The sequence below is a fragment of the Populus euphratica genome, unplaced genomic scaffold (genome assembly GCF_000495115.2).
Source record: "Populus euphratica unplaced genomic scaffold, PopEup_1.0 scaffold4.1, whole genome shotgun sequence".
In the NCBI taxonomy this organism is placed as follows: Eukaryota; Viridiplantae; Streptophyta; class Magnoliopsida; order Malpighiales; family Salicaceae; genus Populus; species Populus euphratica.
Window position 1 is genome coordinate 2,152,304 of NW_011499859.1, and position 21,108 is coordinate 2,173,411.

At 34.2% G+C, this 21,108-nt stretch overlaps 2 protein-coding genes across 10 annotated transcripts; both read left to right on the forward strand.

The window, feature by feature from the left end:
* The first annotated feature begins 5,692 nt into the window (after nucleotides 1-5,692).
* Nucleotides 5,693-14,366, forward strand: LOC105124361 (puromycin-sensitive aminopeptidase-like). Of its 5 annotated transcripts, none has more exons than XM_011024360.1 (33): nucleotides 5,693-5,816; nucleotides 6,577-6,657; nucleotides 6,799-6,843; nucleotides 7,317-7,457; nucleotides 7,560-7,635; nucleotides 7,754-7,827; nucleotides 8,090-8,203; nucleotides 8,290-8,364; nucleotides 8,451-8,558; nucleotides 8,662-8,874; nucleotides 8,979-9,040; nucleotides 9,179-9,206; nucleotides 9,324-9,410; nucleotides 9,524-9,549; nucleotides 9,817-9,880; nucleotides 9,976-10,056; nucleotides 10,238-10,285; nucleotides 10,382-10,400; nucleotides 10,549-10,553; nucleotides 10,653-10,664; nucleotides 10,759-10,815; nucleotides 10,925-11,034; nucleotides 11,120-11,200; nucleotides 11,294-11,477; nucleotides 12,126-12,274; nucleotides 12,369-12,507; nucleotides 12,644-12,790; nucleotides 12,884-12,965; nucleotides 13,064-13,239; nucleotides 13,445-13,555; nucleotides 13,665-13,781; nucleotides 13,889-13,960; nucleotides 14,094-14,366. In XM_011024360.1, exons 4-33 carry the CDS (start codon nucleotides 7,395-7,397, stop codon nucleotides 14,172-14,174), a joined length of 2,661 nt encoding a protein of 886 aa, XP_011022662.1. In that variant the 5' UTR covers nucleotides 5,693-5,816; nucleotides 6,577-6,657; nucleotides 6,799-6,843; nucleotides 7,317-7,394; the 3' UTR covers nucleotides 14,175-14,366. The 5 variants fall into 5 exon arrangements, 4 of the variants coding, with proteins under 4 accessions (XP_011022662.1, XP_011022661.1, XP_011022660.1 ...); XR_842032.1 differs by lacking the exon at nucleotides 5,693-5,816 and adding an exon at nucleotides 5,931-6,202 and having other exon boundaries at nucleotides 13,445-13,559; XM_011024357.1 differs by lacking the exon at nucleotides 5,693-5,816 and adding an exon at nucleotides 5,948-6,202.
* A 3,313-nt stretch (nucleotides 14,367-17,679) lies between these two features.
* On the forward strand, nucleotides 17,680-20,682 carry LOC105124362 (uncharacterized). Of its 5 annotated transcripts, none has more exons than XM_011024365.1 (3): nucleotides 18,095-18,185; nucleotides 18,498-18,592; nucleotides 19,162-20,682. In XM_011024365.1, the coding sequence occupies exons 2-3, from the start codon at nucleotides 18,560-18,562 to the stop codon at nucleotides 20,410-20,412; spliced, it is 1,284 nt and encodes a 427-aa protein (XP_011022667.1). In that variant the 5' UTR covers nucleotides 18,095-18,185; nucleotides 18,498-18,559; the 3' UTR covers nucleotides 20,413-20,682. The 5 variants fall into 5 exon arrangements, with proteins under 5 accessions (XP_011022664.1, XP_011022665.1, XP_011022667.1 ...); XM_011024366.1 differs by lacking the exon at nucleotides 18,095-18,185 and adding an exon at nucleotides 18,203-18,332; XM_011024362.1 differs by lacking the exon at nucleotides 18,498-18,592 and having other exon boundaries at nucleotides 17,680-18,188.
* The last annotated feature ends 426 nt before the right edge of the window (nucleotides 20,683-21,108 follow it).

Genomic DNA, 21,108 nt, shown 5'->3' on the forward strand with positions numbered 1-21,108 from the left:
TATTGCCCCCACAACATGTGGACAACTTAAGAGTACAAGCATGTGAAGGATAAACAGACACAAGCCTTTGTTTTTCTTTTCTCCTAGTGTGTCGTAGCTGCTTACAGGACAGAAGTTTAATAATGTGAGAGAACAATTATTTGGTTAGCTTGCTCATTTCTACGATCCTTTAGCGACCTACGCGGGCCACGGCGGAGAAAATTGCCACCATCCTAAGTTCGAGCCATCAACTCCCTAACACTGATTGATAGCTGTCTTCTTTTGAGTGGCATGTCCGAACCAACTAGACAGTAGTGCAAAATGACTTGGGCAAATTTGGACTTGAAAGAGTTGGGTTCGTACATGTTGGCTTGCAAGCTGACAAAAAGTCCTTGTAGCTTTCTTCTGATGTAACCTCAAAGATTGCATTTTGCTGTCTTATGTGGTGCCTCAAAATCCCAGAATGCAAGATGCGTTGTCTCGACAAAAACCAAGCATACCCCATGAACCCAACTGGAAAGTAGCGGTGTTCGAAGGAGTGCTGCTGCTGCTGCTGCACGGTCTTCATTGCTCATAATTAGGCCCATAACCAGGAAGCTGCCTGAATTGTTTTGAATGTTACCTTGAACACTAAACAAGACCCGCGTGGCTAAGCTGAATAAACAAATCCATTGATGCACATGCACTAAAAGGGCTCCTTTGCCTTTGTTTAATCACAGCTTTTGACGTTTATACATAACATGAAGCTATCGCAAATGCTTTTATCGATGAATTTGATCGAAGCCTCGTGGCGAAGGATCACTCAAGCATGAACAAAAGTTAGCGATACCTGACTGATCAGATTTTCTGCAATTGTCTTGGAGTTTTTTTTTTCAATATCATAGGTGAAAAAAATATATTTTATAAACTAGTACAGTTAAAAACATTAAAAAAACATTTTAATTTTTTTATTTTAATCAGATGAAAAAAATAAATAATTATAGTAAATAGATCTAATTTTAAAAAAAAAAATAACCACAATATCTTGAAAAATAACTTTTTTTTAAGAGTGGAGGAACATTGATATATGAAAAAGAACCATAGAAGGGAATTAAAAAATTAAAAAATAATAATTAAATTAGAAAAAATAATATAAAAAAAATCAGAATTGAATAATGAAAATTGAAAACAGATAAAATTTTTATAAAAAAATCAAGAATAGAAATTAAAAAAATAAAAATCAAATTTAAAATATCAACAATAAAAAAAATTAATCTATAATTTTCAATAAAGCATAAAAAAAAAACTTCAGTGATAAACTATCTCATCATTGCTGATATGCGTCATATTAACATAAAAAAGACACAATAATACATTTAATGACATAATAATAATAAAAATTTAACAATTATGAGATACTATAAACATCATTGGAAGTGCATGAATATCTTTCATATACCATCTTCAATAAACTTTGAAATAATAGAAATCATGATAAAAAAATCAAAATATCCACTTGAGTTTTTAGTTAAACTTGTAATATAATTATATTTAAAAAAATAAAAAACATAAATATTCATATGTGCTAATAGAAATCATGATAAAAAAAATCAAAATATCCACTTGAGTTTTTAGTTAAACTTGTAATATAATTATATTTAAAAAAATAAAAAACATAAATATTCATATGTACTAGTTTTAAAAATCTTAATCCAGAGGATAATTACATCCATTTATTATACTCTATTTTTTTAAAAAAAATATATATTTACCTTTATCAATTTTTTAATAACTAATTCACGGCATGAAAGTAACAAAATACTTCAAAAACAAGAAGGTATTTTTTTTTTATTTACATGGGGTGTCCGGGTCAGCTTGCACGTACCACGACTAATTCTCATGGCCCACTGAATACCTTGCAAACCCAGCAGACATGTAAGGCACGGCGGGGGTGACAGGCGTGCACGCCAGGACTCGAACCCATGGCAGTGGAAGGAAACAAGCTCTCTTTTCACCGTTAGGCTAAGCATTGTAATGCAAAAACAAGAAGGTATTTAATTTTACGATGGGCAATAACATTATTATATTATTATATTATTGAGATGAATAGTAAAATATATCTATCAGCATAAAAAAAAAAATCTTCCATTTTAATTGTTTTGTTACAAGAAATAGCAGAGCTTTTGTCTCTCAGGGCAGCACTTGATTCCAAGGAGCACAATAATTACTGATTCATCATGAAAGAAATGGTATGTTTGGACTCTGTAAAAAACATATCCTGAACAGAACTGCAACAAGGATCCCTCAAAAGAGACACCTTAAACATCACACAAACATATAACTTGGAGTGATTTGGTTTATTTACCACGATGGACGAGGAAAAAAGGTGTTCGAGATTCCAAGCAGTGAGCTGTCAACGCATTTGAAAACCAGGGCGGCTTGCCTACGAAAGGGCCATTAAGCAACTGGTGATAGGTGTCAAAGTGGCTTTATGTTGACTATTCTAGACCCACTAAAGGAATTGAATTGAGTTGAATCTTCAGTCACTCCCCCTATCCCTAGCTGGAAATTGACTATGACCCCGATTCGTTGCTAGGTGGGCTGTCGTTGTGATTATTATACTGCATTCTGATCTTGATGTTCTCAAGGGTTTTATCTCTCGCGATTTTAATATGAAACGGTCAAAATCATCGTAGAAAAATAGATTAATATATTTTTAATTAAAGAACAATTATATGCACAGAAATGCATTACATTTTCACTGCACCAGAAAGTTAGAGGAAATGGCTGGCTAAACGCCCGAACATGGAGCATATGATCCTGTGTGAACATGGATGGCTTCCCGTGTCATTACGAGCACGTAGAGAGGCACGCGTTTATGGTTTAACACTCTGCGTGTCAATGGTATTAATGCTTATTTAATAAATAAACGTGGTTAGTGACGAATGAATCTTTCTTTGCTGATTTGCACACACCTGTGATTAAGATAGCAAACATTAAATTTTATGTTCTGGTTGAGGTTGAAGAATCAGGCAACATTTGAAATCTAGAGACGTTGATTCCCCCATGTGTGTGTGTGTATATATATATATATATATAAAGGGTCCTGGCTACTCGATCATATAAACCTCAAATCCAAGACAAGAATTTGATACATAGAAAACAAGAATTTTAGTTGAAACCTGAGCCCATCAATATCCCAAACAAGAAAAAAGTCTTAGCCCATTGGCCAGCCATTTCTCTGATGGACCGGTTAGCCCATCTTTATTATGGGCTCAATTACCAATTCCATTCCATCTCAGCAGAGGTCAAAATTACTGGATAAATATATTCCTCCAGAGAGAGGGAGGGAGAGAGGGAGCATGAATGGATGGATGTAGTAGCTCTTCTTCTCAGCCCAGATTTATGTGCTAAATCTTATGAGTGTATTGGCTTGGAGATGTATGATGGTTTTTTCTTTTAAATATAATATTTTTAAAATATAAATCATATTTTTAAAGGTTAAAAAGATATAAGTTATCTCCCATCTAAACATACACTAAATTTGAGATTTGATTTTTAAAACGATGATAATATTTAAAATATAATTATTTACATAAAAAATAAACTTTGAGGAGTAAAATATTTAAAAACTCATCTCTGTATCTAAAAGACAATAGGCTGGTTTTTTTTTTAAGTTTAGAATTTGGTTCCTAGAATTTAAATTATTTTTAATTAATAAAATTTTATTTTATTTTATTAAATTAAGCAATAACTTAAAGCTAAAGTTGAAATGATCCTAAAACCTTGTATCAACTTAGTTTTGTTTATATTTAATTGTATAATTTTCTTTTGAATTTCTGTTTTTCTTGTTATGTTAGCATGTATTGAACAGTATCTATATTTTATTTGTTTGGATTTTTGGTTGGAGGTGATGATGTGATTAGGTTAATATGCATTTGTAAAGATAAAATTTACTAAGGACAAGAAAAGGAATGAGGTATAAAAAAAACAAGTGTGTAAAAACTTTGGAATAGCATAAACAGAGCTTAAAGCCGTGCAATCCTTATGAAACAACTTTCAGGGCCGTCTCCCTCACCTCTCAAATTGAGATGAATCCAAGATATATATTTTATTTTAAAGTAATAATAATATATTTTTGTATTATTGATGCTGAATATAGTTTATTTAGATATTTTTGTTAAATAATTTATTTACTAACTTATGTTTTTTGTATTCTTATATATGAGCAATTAATGACACGTATATACATATTTGTGTATCCTCAAAAAATTAAATTATATTTATAAACAGAAAAGTTATATTGACTTAAAATATAATGATTATATGTTGCTTTAACTTGTAATTCACTTTTGATTGCGCATGGTTATAATGTAGTGCACATGACAAATGCATATTTTTTTTTTTGGAGGTAATCGAACAAGCCTAAAATAAGTTGTTCAAAACTATCCGAAGGTAATTAAATGAGAAAAATGTCATCTTATTTTTACGATTTTTCTAGATAACCATTCTTTGTGTAATAACTTGGAAATTCATTAATTATTACAGTAAAAAAATATTATTTGATAGATATTAGATATTTAAATAAGTATGAATTTTTAGATCATATATAAAGATTGGAATATATTTCTTGCTAAATTTTTAATATGAAAGACAATAAAAAAGATCGTGCATGCTTATAAACAGTTATTTGATTGAATGTATGTTTAAAATGTGGAAAAAGATATGAAAATCTTTGTAAACTATATATATTCATTCAATAAAAAATAAATTTAAATTATAGTTAGCATCAATAATACCATATAACTATATTAAAAAAAATTAAATAATCATGTATTTAAAAAATTTAATAGCCTTTCAAATTTTATTTTTTACAAGATTTAAACCTCGTATTCACAAAATCATATAAATTATAGATTATCTTGAATGGATAATTGTCATAAATTAAAGTTAGTTTAAATGACAATGAAACTATATTAATTATGGAGATGTACAAATAATAATATAAATGACAATGAAACTATATTAATTATGAAGATGTACAAATAATAATAATGCTTATATTGTTTTGAATCAACTTTGCATTTGATAGTTTTTTTGGCTAGAATAAGATCTTAGTGTTGTTTTGTTATATTTTTCATGTATTAATAATCATGTTCTTATTATATAATTTAAAGTTATGAAATTATTACATAATATTTTTAATTATTAACATGAATATTTTTAATCAAATAATTTAAACTATTTTTTATTTAACTAAAAATTTAATTATATTTTTAGAATCTATTTATTTTTATGTATCGAAAGTATTTCTAAAAAAATTAAATTTGTTTTTATTTTAGATTTTTTTATTACATTAATATTAAAATATATTTTTAAAAAGTAAAGAAAATATTATTTTAATATATTTTTAAATAAAAAAATAATTTTAAAAAATATGTTTCATAATCTTTAGAACTTATTTTGGATTGCAATTATGGTTATTTTTAAAATATTTTTTATTATAAATATATTAAAATATTATTTTTTATTTTTTTTATATTAGTATATCAAAATAATCTAAAAATATAAAAAAATATTAATTTAAAGTAAAAAGTAATAAAATTATTTAAAAAAAAACATTTTTAAAATATAAAAACAAACATCTACAACACCTACTTGTTTTTTAGCAGCAAAAACGATCACAACATTCAAAACATACACTATCTAAATGAAAATCAAACGAATTTTACTATATTTTAAAAATATCTTGTTTTTGTGGGGGCAAGGTATCTATCATCTCTTTGTTCTATCAAAGGTTTTGTTTTCAACATAAAAACAAATCTTCTGTTTTCTCTTCATCAGATAATCGAAACGAGGTAAATCTATCTTCTCCTTTACCCAAATTGAGTTCCCATTTTAATGCCTAAAGCATGTTTATTATCTTTATTTTTTATTATATTTTCTTCTGAATTTTTTCTGTCCATGTTTTGAATTATCCATTTATCTATAACAACCCTACAACGTTTTAGGTGCCTTTTGGCGGGTTTTGGCCATTTGGGTATCTTTTATTTTCATCAATCTTTGACTCCTTTCATGGGTTTCAAGAGTTTTTATCATTAACTGATAGATTCATTATAGTAGTTCATATAGGGACTCTCTCTCTCTCTCTCTTGCCAGTTTTAAAATGGCTAGATTGATTCTTTCATGCAAAAGTTCCTGTCTTGCAAAGAGCAGCCTCTTGGGTTTGATCTCTTCTGCTCCTGTGATTACCCTTATCCCATTTTCGCATTGATTTTTATGCAACACATGCATATGTATATTATATGTGCTGGTGTTGGTAACTTAGTGTAAAGCTTTGTTTGCTGAGACTGTTATGTTGTTATTGTAATGAGTTATTAGCAGCCAAAAGGAGCATAAATGTTATTTCTTTCTGTAGCCATCATTGCACCAGCTTCATTTATGCTATATCCTTAAAAGGACTTGCTTTTACCAGTAATGTGTTACATGTGTTTTAAGTTCCTTGTTTTTATATGATTTTGAGATTTAGCTTGCTTTGAACTTTGGCTGGTGATTTTGTAATTTTTTTTTTTGTAGTTTGCTCATGTATCCTTTACCGTGTTCGTTTATTTTGTGCAGCTTCAAACTATAGGCCAAGCTAGTTGCTTTCAGAATTCAGTGAGAAATATCTTGAAACACAGAGGTTTCCCCAGTTCAGAGGTTTGTATAATTTTTCCATTCCGCCCGTGACCTTGCATATGGATAGGAAATTTGTCTATGATTATTTTGGCTTCATCTCGTCCATGTAGTCTAAGTTCTGCCAGCTAATGCCCTGATTCTGAAATCATAATTTTTACCCAGGCTGCCTTTTCAAGGAAGTCTTGGCTTTCATACCCAGCATTATATGTAAGTTACATCTATTGGTTTCTTCTTGTATGTCTAAACACAATTCATCCAAGCATGTACACCATATCTCTACACGCTAAGGGACAAAACCAGACGTCGGTTCTTGGGGGGGAGGCTAAAGTGCAACATTACCATTTGTGGGGTGGGAGATTGGAAGGGGCATTTTCACATGATTTTTCCAGAAACTTCTAAAAACAGGGAGGGTTGGGGTTGAATTTTTCTTTTCTTTTTTTTTTTTTTTTTAAATTTTTCTAAAAACAGGGAGGGTTGGGGTTGAATTTTTCTTTTCTTTTGTTTTTTTTTTTTTAAATTTGCCCCCCATCCATAAATTCGTCCTTGCACGCACACACATCCATGTACCCTGCAAAGTGTCATGGCAATTTTTTAGATTTTTTTTTTGGTGATCGGTTTATTCTTCTTGTTGTTGCATGCATGCATATGACCTTATTTTGCATTCCTTGACTTTTTTTCAGAGAGATAAGCAAGGGAGAAGGAGGCTAATTTGTGCGGTCGCCACAGAACCATTACCCAAGCAAGTTGAAGAATCCAAAATGGACACTCCAAAAGAAATATTTCTCAAGGATTACAAGTTGCCTGACTATTACTTTGATTCAGTATGCAAAAAACTTAGTCAAGTTTAAAATTTAGAGTGCCAGGACTGAGAATTCTTGTATATGGCTTTCATTCCTTGTGTGTTTATGTCCTTACAATGTTAGGTGGATTTGAATTTTTTGCTGGGCGAGGAGAAAACGATTGTTAGTTCAAAAATAACTGTTTTCCCCAGAGTTGATGGTAATTATTAAGACCACTCCTTTCTTCATGGAATTTGATCAGACATTACAAATGTTGTTCTTACAATAGCAGTTGTTGATACCAAAGCACCAACTAATCAAACTGTACTGTGGAACAGGTTCTTCTCCACTAGTTTTGGATGGAGCAGACTTGAAGTTGCTTTCAGTTAAAGTCAATGGCGAGGGACTGAAGGTATGTACTTTATATCACTGTTCCAAATGCTGGCTTAGGCTTGTGGATTTTGCAACCGAACCATGTTCCAAAGCTTTTTGCTTTTTGGGTGCTGTCCTATATGCGGTTTTGAAGACGCTATACCTTTCCTTGTTATGCATTTCACTGGTCCCAGAATGCTCACACCCAATTAGAACATTTACTTGCCATCTTGTGATCTCTTAATTCGGCTCCTTCTTTTTGACACGATCCTCCCCTTCTTCTTCTTGTTTTTTTTTGGCAGAATGGAGATTATCATTTGGATTCACGCCATTTAACAATCCCATCACCACCTTCTGGTACATTTACGCTGGAAATTGTTACCGAGATATATCCCCAGAAGAACACATCATTGGAGGTGCATCATATTTTATTTCTTCCTTTCACAGATACTTCTCGTTACTGTTTTGCAATTTGAAGTTACACTGCCCTTTTTCTGTCTAGGGGCTTTACAAGTCATCTGGGATTTTTTGCACTCAATGTGAAGCAGAGGGTTTCCGCAAAATTACATTTTATCAGGTTAATTCATTGGAAAACCTTTTAATTCTGTTGAGCTTTATTACTATACAACGAGAATTTATTATTTCATTTTAATTTGCTAACAGGACCGCCCTGATATAATGGCAAAATACACTGTTCGGATTGAAGCTGATAAATCTTTGTACCCAGTATTGCTGTCTAATGGAAATCTCTTGGAACAAGGAGACCTTGAGGTGACTTCACCTGTTATGCTGATTAGCCTTCTCCACCAACCAAAAAAATTAAAAAAAATCCACTATCTAATAGTTTTATTACTGCCTCTCTGGCTTGTTGCAGGGTGGTAAGCATTATGCTCTATGGGAGGATCCCTTCAAGAAACCTTGCTACTTGTTTGCATTGGTTGCTGGACAGTTGGAGAGCAGAGACGACACATTTGTTACCTGTTCTGGTCGAAATGTGTCACTAAGAATTTGGACCCCTGCACAAGATGTACACAAGACTGCACATGCCATGTATTCGCTTAAAGCAGCCATGAAATGGGATGAGGATGTGAGTATCTTTGTCTAACCCGTTGTTTGATTACAACCTCACAGTTAATTTATACGGGTTCTAGTGTTTAAGTATACAATGCTGTCGTGTAATTCTGCAAACAGGTTTTTGGTCTTGAATATGACCTGGATCTCTTTAACATTGTTGCTGTCCCCGACTTTAACATGTAAGTTGCTTTCTTTTTTTAGTAAAACGTGCTTATATCGTAATCATTTATCTTGCTTGATCCATATAATGGTAACTAATACTTTTAGTTTTCATACATTTAATGATTCACATGACCTTGATTTTCATTGATTGGCAGGGGAGCCATGGAGAACAAAAGTTTGAATGTATGCCATCTGATGTTTTCTTGAGTTTATCATCATTTATATTTGTTTATTTAAACTTCTTATTAGAACAAAAATAATTGATGATCTTATGTTTCTATCTGGATTGCCTTTTGACAGATTTTCAATTCCAAACTTGTTTTGGCATCCCCAGAAACTGCTTCAGATGCAGATTATGCTGCAATTCTTGGAGTTATTGGTCATGAGGTTGGTTATGCTATAGCATAAGGAACATGTTTTTTATACCTTAAACCTTTTGTTTAATTTGGAGGAATGTATTGTTTTGACTTGAATTTATTTTTTCTTGTTTCAATCTGCAGTATTTCCACAACTGGACAGGCAACAGGTTCGATTATAGTCGTCCTCTCTCTCTCTCTCTATTTTTTTTTTTTTTGAGTGTGCTCCAGTTTTTATCAAAGCTAAATTGATAATCCTCTCTTTGTGCCTGTGTTTTTGCATTTCATCTTTAATATGAAGAGAAGTAAAATTTTTATTGTTGCAATATGTTTGTTGTGGATTTTGTTCTTTTGTTCATGGAGATGGATGCATTTTTTATTGTAAACTATGTACTATGCATTGGAACTTCAATGAAGTGATATCTAAATAAATGCAGAGTGACTTGTCGTGATTGGTTCCAGCTCAGCTTAAAGGAAGGTCTCACTGTATTTCGTGATCAGGTACACGTCTCTTCTTTTCTGTATAGTAAGTGGCAATTGTATAATCAAAGTAGTAACTTGCTGTTTTATTTGTGAAAATGTTTCAATATTGCTAGGAGTTTTCATCTGACATGGGGAGCCGCACTGTTAAGAGGATTGCTGATGTTTCAAGGCTTCGAATTTCTCAGTTTCCTCAGGTTATTTCTTGTCCTTTTTCATGATTTTTGAAGCGAGATCAAGTTTGAATCTACCAGGTGTTTCAATTACTTGCACATTCTATAAGTTGATATATGCTTATGCTTTCTGCATAGTTTCACAAGGATTCTGATTTAGCATGCTATGTGCAAGCACTAACAAAGCTGTTTTGTGATCATCCAGGATGCAGGTCCTATGGCTCATCCTGTGCGACCACATTCATATATCAAGGTATGAATTTACCTAACATGTTTCTTGTCAATTCTTTATCAAGCTTAATTGTTTTATTATGCACTGTATTTATGTCACTGCCTTTTTAATCTGCAGATGGACAACTTCTACACTGGTAAGTTTTTGTTGTGTGACATATTCAGTCAAAGCTTCAGAAAACACCTTGCTTTCCAGTGACTTGAATTTCATATTGTTTTTAAACTTTTGTGGCTGTCTTTTGGGTTCATATGGATATGGGACTTCTTGCCGCCTACGATTTGCAGTGACGGTATGGTTTGGAAATTTGTTAATTTTGTTTAGTTTTCCTCTCACTGGGTCAGTTACCTAATTGTTCATCTTTTGTTTTTTTTTCCCTTCTTCTTCGCAGGTGTATGAAAAGGTAAGAAAAGTTTCCATGTGTGTATGCAGCTATGCATGCAGTGTGTGGAAAAGAAGCGATATTTATGCATTGAGTTATTAATCTTGTGTATCAGGGAGCTGAAGTTGTCAGGATGTACAAGACCTTATTAGGGAGTCAAGGTTTCAGAAAGGTAGAAATGAGAAAATGTCTGAGCCCCAAACTGATTCTTATGCAACAATCATTTGTACCCAACACTGCGCATCCTGGAAAATTTATTATGAATTCATTTCCTATTTCAGGGCATGGATCTTTATTTTAAGAGACATGATGGTCAAGCTGTGACATGTGAAGATTTTTTTGCTGCCATGCGAGATGCAAATGATGCAGATTTCGCTAATTTCTTACAATGGTATTTGATCTGTCTTTTATTTTGTTCGATTTACCCTCTGCTTTCTTTCCCCTTATGCTTAGCTTGGAATGCAATAAAATTACAGGTATTCCCAAGCTGGTACTCCTCTGGTGAAAGTTACTTCATCTTATGATGCTGCAGCTCATACTTTCACCTTAAAGTTCAGGTATACATGCTAAGAATTTTCATGTGAGAGACATATTCTTCATTTATTAGTCTTTTGGTATGACTAACAACTCTGCATGTGGATATTCCACAGTCAAGAAGTGCCACCCACTCCAGGGCAGCCAGTTAAAGAACCCATGTTCATTCCTGTGGTATCAGGGCTGCTGGATCCAAGTGGCAAGGACATGCTACTCTCCTCTGTGTATCATGATGGGGCATTAAGGTCCATTGCAAACAACAGTGAACTAGCCTATAATACAATTCTTAGACTAACCAAGGTGAGAGCATAGTTATGAACCCATGATTGCTTTATCTTTGTATGTTTTAGCTGTTTTCTCCTTGGATATCTTGTTAACTGTAGTTGCTTTTTAATTTTCTATATCCACATGTTTTGCCATATTTGGCCAAGAATCAAAATTGTCTTTTCAGTTTTTCCATGGTCGACACATTACAAGTAATTCATATGTAATAATGGTGTTGCTGGATCTACCATTAAGATTTTAGTTAGTAGTTAAGTTTGATGGACTTCAGAATGACCCTGTTTCCCCCACATGTTAATCAGAACCAATTCTACTTCTTTTGTGCGCCAAACTAATCTTAATTTTCACATGGAGGAAACTAAATGAAGACATATCATGTACATATTCACCTTGTTTATCCTTTAGGCTATTTCAGAATAGGAAAGCAGAAACACAGGTACCTGTTGTTCACAGAGAGTTGACACTGTCTGCAAGATGCTGCCACCTCCCCCCGCCACCAAAAAAAAAAAGAAAAGAAAAGAAAAGAAGGAAGGAAGGAAGGAAGTTATGTTGTGAAATGACCCATTGATGCTAATTATCATGCTTTATTTCTCAAGGAAAAGAAAAGGAATTTGTACCACATCAATTTTAATAATAAAAAGTGCATTTGCTGCTGGTGCTGAGCAGAAAGAGGAAGAATTTGTCTTCACCGATATACATGAACGGCCAGTACCTTCTCTATTGCGGGGTTTCAGCGCTCCAATCCGTCTTGAATCTGATCTCTCTGATAGTGATCTGTTTTTCCTCCTTGCTCACGATTCAGATGACTTCAACCGGTTCGACTTTCTTTAAGCATTTGCACCATTTTTTTTACATTCAAATGACTGGTGGAGAGGTTTTTGTATACCTTTCATTTTCCTTTTTTCTTAGCTGGGAGGCTGGACAAGTCTTAGCAAGGAAGCTGATGCTCAGCTTAGTTGTTGATTTCCAACAAGGGAAACCTTTGGTTCTGAACCCGAAGTTTGTGCAAGGGCTAAGAAGCATACTTTGTGACTCAAGTTTGGATAAGGTACCGTACAGCCAGTGTATTTTCCTCATCCACCTCCTCCCTTTTGTGGGGTGCAAGGAGGACGTAGAAAATTTGTGCACTGAAGGTACTTGGAAGATGTATCAGTGGGACTAATCTTGATCCTTTTATTTTCCAGGAATTTATTGCAAAGGCAATAACTCTACCAGGCGAAGGAGAAATAATGGACATGATGGAAGTTGCAGATCCTGATGCTGTTCATGCTGTTCGATCTTTCATCAGGAAGCAGCTTGCTTCTGAACTGAAAGCAGATTTTCTAAGCTTGGTATGGCCAGTCACCCGGGGTTTAATTTTATTTACATTTGATGTCTCCACATCTGGATTAATCACTGGGTGAATGATTGTGTCATACTTTCAGGTTGAGAACAATAGGAGCTCAGAAGAGTATGTCTTTAACCATGCTAATATGGCCAGGCGTGCTCTGAAGAATATTGCTCTTGGTCCGTGTTTCTTGGCATCATAATGTTTAAAGTTTCTATATTGTTGTATTAAAACTACTAATTTTGCTAGTTATTTCTGTCTCTCCCTCCATTTTCAGCGTATCTTGCATCACTCGAAGACCAGGAGTTAACTGAGCTTGCACTACATGAGTACAAAACTGCCACAAATATGACTGATCAATTTGCAGCTTTAGCCGCCATAGCCCAGAATCCTGGGGAAATTCATGATGAAGTACTGGCTGACTTCTACAACAAGTGGCGGGATGACTTTCTGGTAAATTTCTTATTGGGTGCTCTTTATTGCTTGAAATGCATTTGACATGTTCTGTTGCTCCCTGTTTCATCAAAGAATGAACATGTTCAGTAAACAATGACTTCCACAAGGATTCTGCGTACTGTCTTTGGAAGCCATTGCAAGGAACAGAGCTTCGAAATAATCTTGTTGTTTCTTGTTGGATAATCTGTTCTCTCTCTGTCAGGTTGTGAATAAATGGTTTGCTCTTCAAGCCATGTCCGATGTTCCTGGTAATGTTGAAAATGTTCGCAACCTCTTAAGTCATCCAGCATATGATTTGCACAATCCAAACAAGGTATGCAATCATCAATTATCATTTTATGTTTAGTTGCTTGTTTGGCTGCACCTTCATTTGTCAAAAATTCAAAGGTTTGATTGAAGCTAAATCTTTCTGTGATGTACAGGTGTACTCACTCATTGGAGGATTCTGCAGCTCTCCTGTGAATTTCCATGCAAAGGATGGGTCAGGGTACAAGTTCTTGGGAGAGATTGTGGTGCAACTGGACAAAATTAATCCTCAGGTCTGTTTTTATTACACCCTTGAAATAGGAATTTAATTGCTATTATCACCATGCACGTAGGTTTAATAATTTTTTGTTGCCTTTTTATTAACCTCTGTGGATTTCAGGTGGCCTCCCGCATGGTGTCAGCCTTCTCAAGATGGAGACGTTATGACGAAACCCGACAAAACCTCGCCAAGGTAAGCAGCTGGTGCCCAGTTTGCTGTGGATGACACTCTTATAACCAGCCCCAAGTTTTGTCGTCTCATGCCTTTGAGATACCAGATCTGTTCTCTTGTTAATTTATATCCAAATCGGCATGGTTTAATGCAGGCACAGCTGGAGATGATCGTGTCTGCCAATGGTCTGTCGGAGAATGTATTTGAGATCGCCTCAAAATGCTTAGCTGCTTGAATGCCAAAAATTTGCAGGTTGCAGGTGTTTGCCATCAGTGCGTGCTATAGTAATACAAGGACGGCACATCTGCAAGAATCACCATGATAACCATGTTTTGTCCTTTTTATGTCTCGTCTGTCGAGGAGAGACAGGATTCAATAAATTTTGAAACATCTTTACATGAAATAATTCACAAATAATACCCCAGGATGCCCTTTTCTTCTTGGTTGGATGAGCTGAATGCTACCACGGCCTTATGCACAAGGGGATAAGTTATTACCTCCGAGATATAAGTGTATTTTATTTGATGCACCGACCTACGAGATGCCTACCTCATCTAATAGAGGTCCAATAATGAATCTAAATCCTGACCTAAACCCCTTGTCTGAAAAGATTTACTTGCATCATCATCGATAAATACGAATCTAATAAGAGGAAGACTTGTTAAGGTGAGAGTTCTGCAGGGCCAAGCTTTAGTCAACCTCCACATGCTTATTATCGCCAGAAAATTAATTCAGTACTGTGAAATTACATTGCATTACGTGCATCGCACCCTGTGTTAGGTTCTTCATACTTACATGGCGGGTTAGATAGTTGACACGTCTCCAAACGCCCACATCTCGCTTGTCGTCCACAATCTATGACAGAAGATGCAAATCTTAACCCCATCGTCTGGAGTCCATCAGCAACAACAGTCAAGAATAGCGAGGTGGAACGTCATGGCATTTGATTATAACATGAAGAGCAGCCTAATTTGACCAAAAATATTTCCCTAATTCACTATCCGAAAAAGCACGATCAATTAATGGAATCCAATCATTATAATACAAAGGAAAATGAGACCTTTCGTATTTGGATCCAAATATGAAATTGTTTGTAATAATCTTAATAACAATAAGATATTCACGTGATATTCATGCATGCTCGTTGCAAGCAAATAGGAGATGAGTCATGGGATAAACTAGATTTTACATCGCTTGATTCTCAAAGATAATTGTTATTAATAATTAAAATAAATATAAGCATGATAGCCTACTTCTTTTATCTTGCTGTTTGCTTCAAGGTCGTTTGGGTTTGCCCTGCAATCCGTGTCCCATGATTTTTTAAAATATTTTTATATTTTTGTATCGATGTATTATTATTATTAAAAATAATTTTTTAAAAATAAAAATATTATTTTGATGTAATTTTAAATTAAAAACATTTTAAAAAATAACTACTACCATATTCTTAAATACCATATTTTTCTAATAGAAAATGATTTCATTAATCTTTGTTTTGGTGACCACTGTGAAGGTCAAAGGGGTAGTAGTTATCCCTTCTGTGGTTACGTTGGTTGTTGAAAAGTAGATAGATATGGAGAAGACGAGGAAACTTTTGATAGCCCTAGACCTCCATTAATATACTCTTTATTGAATCATTAATGGAAACCTTGAAAGATATCCTAAGACTAAATGATATTTCATATTACGGCCAAGGAATTATGAGAATTTTCTTTAAATCCTGATGGCCTGAACGACAGCATATCTTTGACCATGACGACAATCCTTTATCCACCCTATACACGCTAACCTCTTAAGATCATCCTCTTAATTTTAGATACAGAAAGTAGATGAGTCTTGGAGGATCATAACTAGGGTAAAAGTAACACTGCTGCTTTTTTCTCTTTGGTCAAATAGATTTTCAACCTTTTTACCTAAAAAGCACATCGCTCTTTGAATTCGTGTTCAATTTCCTCCTCGTTTCTCCTTGCATCATCCAAGTAAACAGGCAAAAGGCAAGACAAGAGTGTGGGACACTTCAAGATCAACTGATGATTTTACCTTCATTTGACCCAGTGGGTTGACATATGGATGCAATCATCATCATTGCCTCAAAGATGCAAGGTGATTGGTGCCGCCAGGTATCATGCCATGACCTAGCTAGTTCGTTTGATTTAGAATAGATTCCAAGTTTAATTCTCCTTAAACCTTCTTTCTTTTCTAGATTATGATTACTTGATTTAATTTAACTTTAGTTAAGCACGTACTGGGAAGTGTCACGAAAAAAGCCTAGCTGCTAGAAGCTTATTGCGCATATCACCTTTTATATGTATCAATCACTACTTTGATAAAGATGATGTAGAGGGCAATGGCTTTCCTTACAGACAGAACCCCAAGAACCTTCAAATGATTTTAGGCTTTTCTTACATGAAGTAGAAGAACAACAAAACAGTAGAAGAAAACAACTAACTCACAACAACAAAGTAAATACATGTAGCCCTCCAGTGTATACTAGAAATTGTATGATATTGTTTTCATTTTCGTTTTGGTTTTGATTTTGATTTTTTTCGTGTTTGAGAAATTGAAGACAATATATGAAAACTTGTTTTCTATTTTCAATACATAAGAACAAGCAGCAACATTTGAAAATTTTAGAAAATAAAAAAGTGGCTCTTGTTATTTTCAAAACTTGTTTTTATAATATTAATCTATGATTTAAGATTTAGTTTGTGGTTATCAAATTCAGAGTTCAACCCATGCGGGAATTGATTCACGGTGTTAAAGAATCAAAAAGTGCTATTACACCGAGATTAAAAAAGTGATTAAAAATATGATTTTAATTGTTTTTTATTTAAAAATATATTAAAATATATTTTTTATTTTTTAAAAATTATTTCTAATAGCAACGGATCAAAATAATTTGTAAATAAAAAAATATTAATCTAAAATAAAAAATAAAAAATATTTAAATTTTTTAAAATATAAAAACAAACAAAATATAAATTTTGATGGGCTGAGGATTGAATAAATAGTAAAATTATAGCCTTGAACTTTGGATAAAGTATTTATTTCAATAGCCGTAAGAAATAGAAAAGACTTGTCCCATCAATCAAGTTTCTAGTTTTTAAAAAACTGAAAACAAATTAAAAACAAAAAATAAAAAACAAAAATATTGATATCTTTAGTGATCCGTAGAAGATATGTAAAAGCTACTTTTGACAGGTAAGCATAAATATTTATTGCAATATATATGTGCTGAGACGATGAGATATCCTATTTACACCTCAGACTTTAAAGAGCGACCAAACAATTAATGCATTCAACATCAAGGACTATATAGATCAGTGATTATGCTCACCAGGCTCTCTCTCTCTCTCTCTCTCTCTCTCTCTATATATATATATATATATATATATTGAATTATTATATATAAAGGGAGGAATTGGTATAATAATGATATCTAGAAATTAAATACGTCATCTTCCTAATTAAATGATGTGGATGCCACCATTGTACCCTTGCTTTACACCACAATGTATAACATATTGTGGTTGTGGTGATTGAGAATTAAGATATTTTTTGGGGTTAGGACTTAAGGGAGGGAGGGAGAGCAGCCGTGCAAGTTTTCTCGAGGGGCCGGTAAAGGGCAAGAACTTTCGTTGAGGGAGGCGGGCCACGGGGTAAATGCACGCGCGCACCATCTATAAATGGGATGGCCACACGTGCATTCATTTTCACAATTATATAGATATATAGAAACAACAGGGGAGAACATTTGGAGTGGATCACAAGGCTAAAATGGTAAGATTAGATTTAATAAATACCATAATTATTCCGTAGCAAAATACCAGAAAAGCAGAACGTCCGGTCGTCGTCGAAGAAAATTAATTGATCCCAGTTGCCGTGTTTGACCTCTAAAACCACAAGAATACTTAAAACACAGACGCAGGCTCTCTTTCGCTCTCTCGCTCTCTCTTTACATTCAGAATAACAGAGAGAGAGAGAGAGAGAGATGATAAAATTTCATAGCCAAAAACTAAAGGAAGAGATAGCTTTCTTGTTTTCTTTTCATCACTGTCTCTCCACTCGAATTTTCTCGCCCGAACGCTAACATTTTCCGGGAAACAAGAGAGAGGAAAGAAAATAAGCAGAGATGAGAGACGTGAATGGAGAGTCGAGAGCTGCAAACAATACTCTAGAGACTATAAACGCTGCCGCTACAGCGATCGCCTCTGCTGAGAACCGTGTGCCTCAAGCTACGGTTCAGGTAGTTGTAATTAATTTTGTTTTTAATGATCTTACAATGCGTGAGATTAGGAGTTTTAAATTAAGATCAAGCGGTGATTCTTGTGATATTGATTTCATTTATTTAAGTTTTTCGAAGCAAAATCAAAGCAAATTTTGGTTGGATAAGGTATGTTGCTTTACATGTTGTGTTTTCTTTGTCTAGGTTGTTTAGCAAAAACTTTTTGTTTATCTGGTTCAAGTTTGTGTTTGCTTAGAGAATATATGATTTAGAGGAGAAAGTGCCTTTTTTTAGTTGAAATTAATCTCTCTTCTTCTTATAAATGTATCATAGGCTTGGGATTATCTATAGATTGAGAGCAGAGATTTCGTGCAAGTGAAAGGATTTGCGGTTTCATGGTCCAAATAAGAGGGGAGCTACTTGATAAAGTTGTTTCGATAACTTTTACTTTAAGCCATTTCCTGCACTTGATGACAGTTCTTCTCATTTTTTCTCTTTCTCCTAACCTGCTGCTTCAAAGAGGAATTCTTGGTTAATAATTTCTTTATTATCGTTCTTGGATGCTTGATGATTTTTATTATTTGTATCTATATCATTATTTATCAACTCCTTTTTTTTTCATTTTTTTTTCTTGTGATGGGTAGTGATCAATAAAATTTGAAGTGTTTAGGCATAATGAGCTCTGTTTATTACAGTTGCAGCAGCAGCGGAGTAATGTATAAATATAAGTTATTTTTTCTCTATGGTGATTTATTGTTCGTCAATCTGTCAAAACTCAAAAGTAAACATAACATGTCTTGTTTTGATTCGTAATCGATAGAGTTGCTCAGTGTGTTAAAACATGGAAGTTCATTGGTTTCCTTCATGGCTAGTGCATGAGAGTTTCTCTGAATCTCTTATCATGAGAAATATAAAAACAACCCTGAATTGCTGGAGAGGATATTTGGTATGGTTTCATGTTCTATATCAGTTTTCTGATGCTAGTTTTGTGTAACAGAAGCGAAGATGGAGAAGCCGCTGGAGCATGTATTGGTGTTTTGGATATCAGAAGCACAAAAGCCAAATTGGGCATGCTGTCCTTTTTCCTGAACCACCAGCTCCTGGAAGCGGTGCTCCTGCTGCTGAAAATTCAGCCCAAGCACCAGAAGTCACGTTCCCCTTTGTTGCACCTCCCTCCTCCCCTGCCTCTTTCTTTCAATCAGAACCCCCTTCTGTTACACAATCACCGGCAGGTTTAGTGTCCCGCACCTCTATATCTGCTAGCATGTACTCTCCCAGTGGGCCTGCCTCTATTTTTGCTATTGGTCCTTATGCCCATGAAACCCAGTTAGTCTCACCACCTGTGTTCTCAACTTTCACCACTGAACCATCAACTGCTCCTTTCACTCCTCCTCCCGAGTCTGTCCACTTGACTACACCTTCCTCGCCAGAGGTGCCTTTCGCTCAATTCATTGACCCTACGGCTACCCTGCGAAATGGTGTTACTGGTTTGAGATTCCCATTTGATTTTCAGTCCTATCAGTTTCATCCTGGAAGCTCAGGTGGCCAACTCATTTCACCTAGCTCTGGCGTTTCAGGCTCAGGCACATCATCTCCTTTCCCTGATGGTGAATTTGCTGTTGGTGGTCCTCACTTTCCTGAATTCCGAATGGGTGAACCTCCAAAGCTCTTGAACCTTGATAAGCTTTCCACCCGTGAATGGGGATCCTATCAAGATTCAGGGGCTCTGACTCCAGATTCTGTGAGGCACGGATCGCCCAACTTTCTCCTGTGTCGTCAGTTTTCTGATGTTGCTTCACATCCTCATTCAGAAAATGGACACGATGATGATCATGTTGTTAATCATAGATTCTCTTTCGAGTTAAGTGTCGAAGATGCCTCAAGATGTGTGGAAGAGAAGCCAGCGTGTTCTATTAAAACAGTGCCGGAATACGTGGAAAATGGAACAAAAGCTAAAGAAGAAGAGAATTATGTTGAATTGATACAAAGCTTTGAGCGTCGATCTGGTGACACTTCTAATGATACACCAGAGACACCTTCAACAGATGGGGAGGCACCACAGCATCGAAAGCAACAGCCCATCACTCTTGGCTCTGTTAATGAATTTAACTTTGACAATGCTGATGGAGGAGATTCACGCAAACCTAGTAGTTCGAACTGGTGGGCTCATGGAAGTGTTATTGGGAAGGAGGGTGAAACAACCAAGAACTGGTCCTTCTTCTCTATGGTGCAGTCAGATGTTCGCTAGCTGGTGCATAAATAGCCCTCTACATTCCTACTTTGTGGAGCCATGAAAGATTTTGGTTGCTGAAACCAAGCGCCATACTTACTGAAGCCAATTGTAGTGATTTTTTCATCTGCCGTGGAAGGAAGGTAGACTTACCCTTAAATGAAGGCGGTTTTTGAGTCCTTCGAGACATGAAAACAGGGGCAGATGTTAGTTTTTTGGGGGTTTTTTAAGCATGAATAGTGTATCATATACAGAATTAATAAAGATTATGTCATCCTTAGTTAGAAAGGGTGTGAGCGGTTAAGTTTGTTAAAAATATATTTTTTTAATATAATATGAAAAATATAATATAAATTTGAATAATAAATTTATATCATAAGTAATTTTTTTATTAATAATATTAGTCAAGATATTAAATTACATTAAAATATAATAAAATAAGTTAACAATAATATAATCGAATTATCTAAATAAAATAAAATAAATAAATAGTATGAAGTAATAAATTAATTATATATAAAAATAAAAAATTTCAAAACAAAATTTATCAATATAGAAATCAATAAAAGGTATGAAGCATATATAAATTTAATGATAATTGATTGTTCTCGTTATAATAATTCTTGATAAAATATTTTTTAATTTTTTAATTGTAAGTTAATGAGTTTAAATTAGTGATTAATTAACATGATTTCAATAATGAAATAACTCTTA